At 30.2% G+C, this 11,246-nt stretch overlaps 1 protein-coding gene across 1 annotated transcript in view; it reads right to left on the bottom strand.

The window, feature by feature from the left end:
• Positions 1-9,359: 9,359 nt before the first annotated feature.
• Positions 9,360-11,246, bottom strand: part of LOC106685087 (thioredoxin domain-containing protein 12) — a 4,602-nt gene continuing 2,715 nt past the window's right edge. The window contains exons 2-3 of the mRNA XM_014427576.2: positions 10,567-10,751; positions 9,360-9,496 (exon numbers count right to left, since the gene is read on the bottom strand). Of these exons, the coding sequence (XP_014283062.1) occupies positions 9,421-9,496; positions 10,567-10,751 (261 nt within the window). The 3' untranslated portion in view covers positions 9,360-9,420. The remainder of the gene's footprint in view (positions 9,497-10,566; positions 10,752-11,246) is intronic.

The raw sequence follows: 11,246 nt of genomic DNA, 5'->3' as shown, positions 1-11,246 counted from the left end.
TAAAAGAAAGACGTTCAATTTTTTGCACGAAAGTATTTTTTCTCTTTGTTTTCAAAAATGCCAATAAATTTATAAAGATAAATTAACGTTTTTTTTTTTATATGAGCGGAGTAGGCCACATTTACCTATGGCGTAAAAGAGCAAAGCACATACATATAAATTTCGCTTTATATATGTTTCTATCCTCATGATTCAGATAAACGGACTTGATAAAACTAGCCCAGAAAGATTATTAACTTTGCTGAAGTTGGTGTGAAAGCAGTGTAAGGGTGGTGATAAGCGAGAAAGGTGGAAGGTTTGTTGAGTAGTGACTGAACTAACAGAGATATCCTCAACTGTTTGGTCTCCCAGTGCTCATGCATAGGCACATACGCTGCTTCTGTTCCTTCAATGAATTAATTAACTTAACCAAGATAAGTAACTAAAACCTAAGTATATTTATTCGACGGAAATCCACGCTATATTTCCCAATAGCTAGCTAAAAATTTATATCTTGCAAAGACAAACACTTAGATTTCGTGCACATTTTTTGCGATTCAGATGATAGTATTAGCATAATAAAGTATTTATAAACATTTAAATATGATAGTTTTCGAGTCACGGTTCAATGTATATTTTTTTATACTACTACATATTTTAATATATATATTTTTTATTTTGTTCTCCCGAAATGTTTAAATAATTATTGAGAAGGACTTTCGTGCCAGGCACCCTCTAAATTTGGATAGCTGGTATTGATCTGAATTAGTAATACTATTTTGTAGGAACCAATCGAGGTTAATGTTAGAAATAGATTAATTATAGGTAAAATCATTTTAACCAATATGATGAATGATCGAATGATGAAAGATCGGAACTTGGTTTAGAATACATTTTTTTGCTCGGATTTTCTAATAATTCATAAAAAAATATTATAACAGTATTTAATTTATTTCTAAGATAACACACTGTTCTTCTAATTCGAAGAACCAGAATTTATTCTGTTACTGTAGCAGTGTTCTGGAGCTCTTCTTGGGGCCACCCCGCCTAAAAAAGTTGGTACCCTTGATTGATATAATATTTATTGATGAAGATTGATAAAATGTGCCTCAAATTAAGGACATTATGTATCAGTACTCAAATATTCATTCATACAATATTTACAGAAATAGAGGAACAACAGAAAAATATAAATGATAATAGTACTCACTGGATTAAAAACAAATAACAATTAAGAAATATATAAATAAAAGAAAATAAATATCATGGTTTGTATAAATATAAATAATTATATATGTAATCAAAAAGTTATGTAAAAGACAAAGAAAAGAAAATTTAAATAACTATTAAATAAAAACACATTCCAACCTAACTACTATATTTACACTCTGTAGGGGAATTCCAATATGAATATATACATTTATAAAAAATAATAGATGATTGAATTCTTAGTAAATCACTACAATATTGAAAGATTTTAAGTAGTTTAGTTTCAAATATTAATGTTTTATTCGGGGTGCTGAAGAAGAATACAATTTATAATATTTGAGGGACTTCTCAAACACTGTTGTGATGGAATGGCCAAGCGGAAAATAAATTCTAATTCAATGAAGAAAATATTTTAAACAGCCGTAATAAACATTTGAGTGAATCAATCAAACAGAACATTTATGGTTAAGGATGCACGATCCGGCGTGTGAAGTGTTTTCTGGGTGGTCTGATCGTTAAGTAATGTAGTCATGTATGTAGAAATGTTATTGTTGAGTAAAGTGAGTTTCTGTCAATAGTCCAATATCTATGTGTTTGTTGTGGAGAAATATATCGAGTTCGTCACGGTGGTTATGTAGTCCATTAGCGTTCCACAAAAGAATAGCTATTGGCTTTGAACTCATCGTGGGAGATTAAAAGGAATTTCGATAAGGATTCTAGTGAGAAGTGTAATAAGTGGTTTAATAGTTTCTTGGAGATCTAACAGGAAGGATGATAGGATAGAGTTTATATCGGGTGGATTGTAGTTGAAATGTGGATGTGGACCAGGGTAATTTGTATGACTCGGAGCGCTGGTTGTAGGGAGAACCCGTCGTGAGGCAAGGGGTGCAGTATCTATTTTAATCTTATCTTAATATTTAATACAGAATTCCTCAAAGAGGTATAAAGGATTTTTGGAAGAAAACCGTTCTGTTAGGAGGAATATTCATGTTTACTGGTTAGAATTTCGTATTTCAGGAGTGAACTGAGTAAAAAAAATTGATAGATATAAAAGATGAAGATAAAGATAAAGATAAAGGGAGGCTTTTTAATTTTAAATGTTCTAAGGATATGCACACCCAGATATTATTACCGACGGAAAAGAGGTTGAAGGCACTTTAATTCGGCATACTAGTTGGAGACATAAGAGCGTGTAGGGGTACCGGAGATGAATATAACAAAACAATTCATCAACTTCTTAAGTCACATTCTTTCCTACCTTACAAATCACTATAAACGAGGCAACCGTCATCAAAATGGGTGAAAATGAGGGCAATTAGAAGCTGGGGAGTTTTGGTAGGTATACAATCACAGAGTCTTTGAAAATGCTTAAGGGTAGCAATGGAATTTTGGGAAATATGGTTATTTCAGGATAGGTGATAGTGATAGTAATCAAAAACCACTCAAAGGTTTCTATTTGATGTGTGGAATTGAGTGGTTTGGCGATTGTGATAGCGTAGGAGGAAGGGAATTACCATAACGTACTAATATATATAGTAAAAATAATATAGTATTTTTTAAATCAAGTAGAGACGCACCAAAGAGGTAATATATTTCATTTGAAGGGAAATTCTCTAGCAACAACCTGCATCGCATCTGCTACCAGTTTTAATAAAAGTTGATTTTCTAAACAGGACAACTTCATATCTACGTTTGGTCCTGGCATAATATCACAGTGGGAAGTTAGGGACATGCAGTAGATTTTATATATGTTATACATATAGAAGGTTAAATATAATTTTCGTTCACACGTAATACGTTTTTAAAAAAAAATCTGTTAACTAAATTCAAAACTTAATATAATATAATTAATAAATTTTTATGGAATGACTTTGAAAACTTAATTGTTAAAGATGTTTCTAAAAAGCTTATTAAATTCCAGAGTTGTCCTTTGATGTCGGTTTCGAGAAGTTTTCGAAGTATGCGAAGTATCCAAACTTCTCCTTCTGCCTATGAAATATTACTAAGAAAGTAAATATTGTCCCATCTACATTATAACCAAAATTATGTTATTAATAAATAGTTTAGTATGAATTTTGTTTGGGACTTATTAATTCTGATATCTGAAGAAGCGATTTTCGAGTTTTAATAAACATAAAATAAGTAACGGAAACCAGCAGCACGCTATAAATTCGATTCGTTGGTGCATTTTCAATTTTTGTGAATAAGGGTGAACATTGAAAACCTTTATAGATAGATAAACTAGAAATAACTGTGAAAATCATTAAATTAATTTTAATATACTATCCACCACAAATTATAAAAAAATCCATTAGGCACTTAATACCAAAACATCAGTTTACAGTTAAATAATACTTTTTTTTCAGTCAAGACTCCCATCGGAGTCCTATCTTGCCTAACCACGATTAGGGTTCAAAGTTTTCATTTTGTAGGACCGCCACTTAACGAAAAAAGTCAACACCCCAGGTCGAATTCGAACTAGCACCGCCCATATATCTCATTCGTAAGACTGTAACCACTGAGCTACGGGCGGCCTAATACTCGAATTAAACGACTTTAAACTTACACTCGCATTTACATTGTTATTAATTACGTATCATATTGTAGAGATTTATTTATAACTAACTACGAATTAGATAGTTATATAGTAGAGGGAAATATTACAATCAAACCTGAATCTGTTTGCATGTACCTAGTATCCTCATTGAAATATTTCAACAGGGCTAAACGCTGAATTCACCAAATCGCTTTATCTGAAGTACCTTTAATTTTGTTTTTTAAAAATAATTAAACATATTTCAACGTTAATAGCAGTAAAAATGTATAAATATAGAAGTAACTATTTAACTAAATGATAAATATTTTTCCGGACTGAAAACATCCATCTATAATCCATTTAGTTTAGCTCTGGCCTACTTGCAACGGTTATAATGAGCATTTTTTCACTAGTACACTCATAATGTGTCAAATTTTTTTCTCATTGGAGTATTTTCCTCACCTGTCAAATTTAGATTCTTCAGCTTCTGATGAAAGAGCTACAATTTACAATCTCAATTTCAAATTGTATTCAAATTAATCGTAAAAATTTTTGTCATCATCATATCCAATTAGATAAAAAATATAGTACTAATGGTCTACCATGAGCTAAATGCTAATGTGGCACCTCTTAGGGGACAAAAAATTGGACACTTCTGCCGTGTTAATCCAAATTTCTATTTCTGCAAAAGATTTTTTTATCAGAATTATTGAACTTTTTTTAAGTGAAACAAAGATGTAATTTTGTAACTCAAACAAACTTTTACTTCAGCAGTCGTTTTTGCAAGGTGCATAGTGCCTAGATGAGGCATTCTATTACAACTACGTGAGCCCTTCAAGCTATGTATAGTGAATATTCAAATCAAGAGATGTTTGGCATATCTCACCCTTCGCTAATATCCCAATACCCATCAAGAAATCAATACTTCAATATCAAACAAATGGTTTTTAATTACCATAACGATTGATTTTAACTATTTGTTTAAAAATTAGATAAGATTAATTATCTTCAATTTAAATTAAAAAAAACTAATTAATATGAAAAGTAATCTTGATTTAAGATGTATTTTTTAATAATTATGATCTAAAAGAGTCACAATTTTTAACAGTAAATTTTAATTTGAAAATATTAAAAAAAAATTTGAACCAAAATGTCGAATTCGATTTATGAATTTCTACTTTTATTTAGCAATTACTAAATGTATTATAGTGGTATATATTGCAATAATGTACAATTTTGAATCCTACTGCATTTGTATGTTTGCGAACGACCTAATATTACATATTTATATTAAGTGTGCAACTAGGATATTATATTATAAATATTACATATTACAGAAACCGCTAAAATAGACGTAACTAAAAGTGCCCCTCATACAATCGATTTTATACTTTTTTGTTTACTATTTTTTAAATGGTCCAGTAATTATAAATAAACTCGTTATATTATTGATAAATCAAATAGCATTTGTTACGGCGGGTAGGAGTTCAAAAGGAACACATACTAACCCAACTGTGAATATTAATGAAAACAAAAGAAACGATCAGCTGAATTTTGTTATTGTTTTATTTTTAAATAAGCATAAATGAACATAATAAAAGGAACACAAAATTTGGGAAAATATACAAACTAGAAAAAAAAAAGAGCAAAGCAAAATTAAAACTATTACAAACATTAAATGAATTGAACAAAAGAGTCATCACCGATGATTGAAGGGACCCCGGTTGTGGTAGTTGTCCTGAGTGGATGTTCTCGTGGAAGCAGATCGAAAAAAAGGACGTATTTCCTCTTGGAGGTTGAGCCGAAGTAGTCATTTTGGCTAAAATGATGAAGACGACGGAGATGGCCAGAATGCTTGTAACTACGAGTGCGTAGTGAGGAGACAATGGAGTCTATATGTGCGCACAGTGAGGCGCTAAGAAGTCAGCTGTCTGTTTGCAATATAAAAAACAACAGAGTGGATTTGTTTTGTTTTTATACCATCTACTACATAATCGATTAATGATCATGTGTTGGCCGCAACAGCATTCAATATATCAGCTAGGTGATAAAGCCATTGTAATAGTATCAAAGTACTTAAATGCTGAATTTTCATTAAAACATCTTCTAATGTACCTTATTTTTCTCAAATAATTAACCTTTCTCATTGTTATTTTTAATAAAAAATTGATAAATATTAACCATGAAAAAAAATTAATAATCAACTAATAATGAGAGACTATGCAATTGGGATCACCAATCTCATTGAACCTTTTTCGGTGATGCTAAGTCAAAACATTAGCAATGTGCCTAAGGGTTCTTGTCAATGCGCCCTTGGAGCCGAGAAGGAAATATTAATAAGGATTTTTTAAACTATCGCATTCCACCTTTGCTCTACATGTATTTATTTATTATTGTTTACCAATCGATTTCTTTTGTGTAGAATAAGAAAAAAAATTAATGATTATATTAAATGAGGTCAAGTGTGTAAAAAATTACGTTTTGTGTAAAAAAGTTTTGAATAGGAAAACGTAAGTCAGGTTCGGTTTTAGCATCTTTCAAAGCACTAAAATACTAATATTTGTATAAATAAAAGATTAGAAATTTTTAGGCTGGATTTTTAGAGGATATTATTTTTCTACCATAAAAAAATTCGTAAAAATAATTCATAGCTCCTCACAATGTAACCAAAATCCAACTTAACTTAACTATAGGAAACCTGAGTTTCGGCACTTTCAATCCATCTCAATATAAAAGAAAAAGCAGTTTCATATAAAGAAAAATTTGAAACCTTGATTATTTTTCATCTCCTATTCCAATTCGATCACGAAGGTACAATATATAGAATTTTGTAAAGTTTACAGGGTCCTAAGCCTAAGTTGCTTGTAGATTAATCGTGTAGCGTTGAAGTTATTGCAATTTTCGACAAAAAAATCCAATTTTTCATCATTAAGGCGACAAATGTTTTTTTTATTACTATTGAAATTCGTAACCGAGGGTTTCTTGAGGTGGGGGAAAAAAGATTCAAATTGTATTTCTCCATAAAATAATAGGTTGTCCCACTTTACTAATTATATCGGTCTATATATATTATTTTAATACTAATAATAATTTACATTTTAGGGTATTGTATTATTATTTAAATAATGAAACCGTCTATTGAAATATCATTGATGAATTATTATTGAAGGTAAGGTAATTACTGTTTGTTAATGTTACTACGAAATTAAAATTTTGTCTTGATGACAAGAACATACAATAAGTGCGAACATTTTTAATTATGAAGATATACAGTTATTTTATCCTTTGCCTTACATACTTCAGTATGGAGGGATTTTTTTTTAATAGTAAAATTTAAGAAAACATAGTTCATTTTTTATTTTGTTTTTTTGAGCTTGTTATTTTTTGTAGTGTACGTGTCCTTCTACATCTAGGTATATCAGTTATTAATTGGATTTTGAGGTTAGAGTACCTTACACTAGCTAGATAGATATCTACCCCCTTCATTCATACTAATGATTAAAAAAATCAAACAATGTTACATAGCCCCTTCACTCACTAACTCCTTCAATTATAATAATAATTTCGAATATTTGTTTCTTAGTCTTGGTTTTTATTGATTATAAATAAAAGTATTATAAAGTAGATATTGTCTGTAAACCCCAAGATTTCACTAGTTTTATTATTTAACAATAATGGTAGGTGAAACTATACAAGTAGGCTTACTTTTACTTTGACATTTGTGTATTGGATCATCTTTTTATAATATTAAATTCGATTTATCATATTTTGGATATCTTGTTTATTACTATTAAAAGACATCACAGTTACTTTTTAGGCAGCAAAACTTCGAAAATTTATAAGTTCATATACGCTCTATTTTTTTGACATAGAAAAACACGTAATGATTTTTATACTATTTTATAGATTTTAACTTGTTCCAGTAAAACTTTTATTTACTTTAACATCTAACGCGCAAGGTGTGATACCCTTAGCAATATTTTTAAAAATGTAGGGTCACGTGCTTTTGGCTAAAATACTTAACAATGGATCGCGTGATGGTTTTTTAAGCCACTAATGTTTTCTAGAATTATTAGGATTACGTCGTAAATGTCACCGTTATTGATTAGATTTTTATTATTAGAGCAGCGATAAGGCATGTTTGCATTTTCTTTATTTTTTAATGAATCGTAGTTACTACGAATAGCTAGCTTCAGAACAGCATTTGTATATTTTTCATTCTTACTATAATATTAGGTAAAACTTTGAGCAGTTGTATAATTATAATACTTCAGAATGTATAATTGGGATATAGTCATACACTCAAACCATACTATCCACATTCAAACATTTTACTAACGTTACAAATTATCTAAAGCTTGAAACTATTGACACGAGATAAAAGTTTTTAAATTTTGAATTAAAGGACCCTTAGGGTTTCTTTGTTGAACTCAAGCTGTGCACATACAAACAATTATTTTAGTTTGACCTCTTTTAGGCTGTATGTATGAAACATTGTTTATTTTTTAAAGGAACATAAACTCTAATAAATCAAAATTATTAATAACTATAAATATGAAAATAAGTCGTAATTATAAACTGAATATCTTTTGGTGTAAATTTTTCTGAAGTGTGTTAAAGTTTGATAGGAACTTCCAAAATTCTGTTTATAAATTAATTAATTATAAAATATTTTATTATGATTATTGATTTATAGCAATTATATTTAGAAAAACAATCAGTGTAATAACACTATTGAAATATGAAGATTTCTTTAGCTAACTGTTTCTTGATTTATTCTCCAGTCAGTTAAAATTAAATATTTCTTTCTCATTGTTTTTATAGAATTTATTATTTTTTTTACTGAGTTTTCAGTAAAGCATAAATATGACATTTGATAAAAGTGTATGCATTTTTTTAATGAAAAGTCTTAACTAATTGAATCAAGGACTGGAATAACGTTGTATTGTTTAATTTTGAAGCTGAGCAGGAGATGTAAAGTGATGTTTGAATCTTATTTCTTTTTATTAATGATCCTTTGAGTAATATACAAGATTATTCAATGTTTTAACAAATATCATTTAATCATAGTTCTATGATAGTTTAAGTAGTAATTTAGCACATGGAATAAAAAAAATGTTACATACAACTGTATTCCAGCACATCGATACAATTATAATAATATACCAGGGTTGAAAAAAAAACAATTGAATAAAATAAAGCAATAAAAATGCTACAATGCATGCTGCACTATAGAAATCAACTAGGAAAAAACTCAGTAAAAATGATTTTTGAGCTCACTGACTACTTTTTCAGCAATTTATTTTAGACCTTCCTCATATATATCGCTCAGATTAAATACTCTTTAAGAGGTCATGGTTCTTTAAGAAATTAAGATATCTTTATTTAAGCTTCCATATCTTGAAAAATAGAAATTTCAATGAACTGAAATGTCCTGACGATGACTAGTCCTTAATCACCGTTCAATAATGAGAGTAAAATTTTATTTAGAAGTAATCAAGGATTAGATTGTAGGATCTTTTGTGGCTACCTAGTCATCTTTGGCCACATAAGTTGAATAATTAAATCTAATTTTTTAGTCTAATTATCGAATAATAATTGAATCTATGATGAATTTACAATTAGAAAAACAAACCCCCCAAAAGAAAGCATTTATTTTGTCCTCTTTATAATACATTTTTTGGTCATTCGGCAGTTTACCACTTCTTGTCATGTAATTTTATGACGTTAGTCATGCTCACCAGAAGACTTCTGATATTTGGGTAGTTAAACCTAGAACAAATATTGTAATTAATCATTAATGGGGTGGTTCATTTAATATTCAATACACCAATATGTAAGTAGCCGTGTGGGTTAAGACGTTTGCAATTGGTAATGAAAGTAAAGTAACGTCATGCGTGATCAGTACTTGGATGGGTGACCGCTCATGTTGGAAGGCCACACTTCTCCCCGATACTGGTGGCAGCTCACAACAGCTCCCGGCGTAGAAGTGATGAACCAATCCTTTTTTCTTTTATCGGGTTGTGGTTTTCCTAGATGTACAAAGGCCCGATATTCTGGTATATGGACGAAATTCCTAATGAAATATAGGTCCTCTTGTAACAGGTTTCGAACATCTGTTGTTTTAGAGAGATTTGTTACTGTTCCTAAACCTGAGATAGTTCAGAGACTGAAAATGGAATTCTGAGTAGTGTGCCCCTGCACCATGGAAACTATAATTCCTAGCAGCTTAAGGCCGGGAGACCAGATCTGAGGATAATTGTTATAGCTACTACAAGCAATAATGACCGCTGAAATCCAAAGATCTTCATGGTCTATAGAACTAACCACTAAATTCTCAATAGATATTTTTTTTTGTGACTCCAGGGCATCACCCTATTCTAATACTACAGTGGGGGGACAAGTTTTCATTTCGTGGGCCCACCACAGAAGTGAAAGTCGATCCCCCAGGCCGGATTCGAACCGGCCTCGCTGTAGTTCTCAGGTTACATAGGCCTGAGCCTCTACTGCCTGAGCCACAGACAGCCCTCTCAATTGATAGTCAGCAAAATGAATATCTTGTACAGGTTTTGTGATGTGATTATTGGAGGATTGTTCATCATAAATCTCTTTTTTACATGTTCTTCCGCGTTTCATAAACACATATCCCTTTTTATGACCACACTGGATAATATCAGCATTGGTTATCCAGTCCTAACAATTAAAATTAAATCTATGACTATGGAACAACAACCAACGGGCGTTGATGACCAGGCTGTTAAACGCCCTTTCAAAACTAATATAATTACGTGTTTTTCCTTAAAATATGTATTGCTAATGTAGTTTACTTAATTATCACTTACTTTCGCTTAGGATTCCCTAACTCATTGGAAACTGACAATATTTTTCCATCAGGGGAGGCAAAATAAACCCTAGGGACGTAATCTCCATCTTGCTTCAGGTCATTAGGTGCGTCTGTCTTCTTAATGCTGGCTAATATGAATTTGGAACTGAGCTCTTGGGCAGTCACTGAAGCATCGAATTCTTCCTGCAATGCCAAAATCAATAATTAAATTACAAAACAAAATTAAATAAAAATAAATGAGTAGTTTAAGATTTTTATTAAGTTTTATTCAAATTTCCTCACTTAACAATTGGTATTAGATATGTAAGGATCCATTTAAATCTTTAGTGAAAAAAAATAAAATTAATAAAAACAATATGTCGTCAGTAAAGCTTTGATGCATAGTAAAAAACTATAATAACGATTTTAATTCATTAAAAATTAACTGCCTAATCAATAAATTATAATAAAATCAACAACCTTTGCTTTGATATGTTGTGTATTTGTACTTTTTCTGGCTTAGAAAATTCTATCGAAATATCTCTAAAATGAAGAACTAATTTTTATTTATTTTAAATTCTATAAACTTTTTTTTTGGAACTACGAGGTATCATAGCTTAAGCGACGATATATAAACCTATAAATATTAATAATATGTAATATATATCTCTTTCTCTCTCTCTCTCTCTCTCTCTCTCT

This window comes from Halyomorpha halys, unplaced genomic scaffold (assembly GCF_000696795.3).
Source record: "Halyomorpha halys isolate HHAL.00 unplaced genomic scaffold, Hhal_1.1 Scaffold657.1, whole genome shotgun sequence".
Taxonomy (NCBI): Eukaryota; Metazoa; Arthropoda; class Insecta; order Hemiptera; family Pentatomidae; genus Halyomorpha; species Halyomorpha halys.
This window is presented reverse-complemented; position numbering and strand designations above follow the sequence as displayed.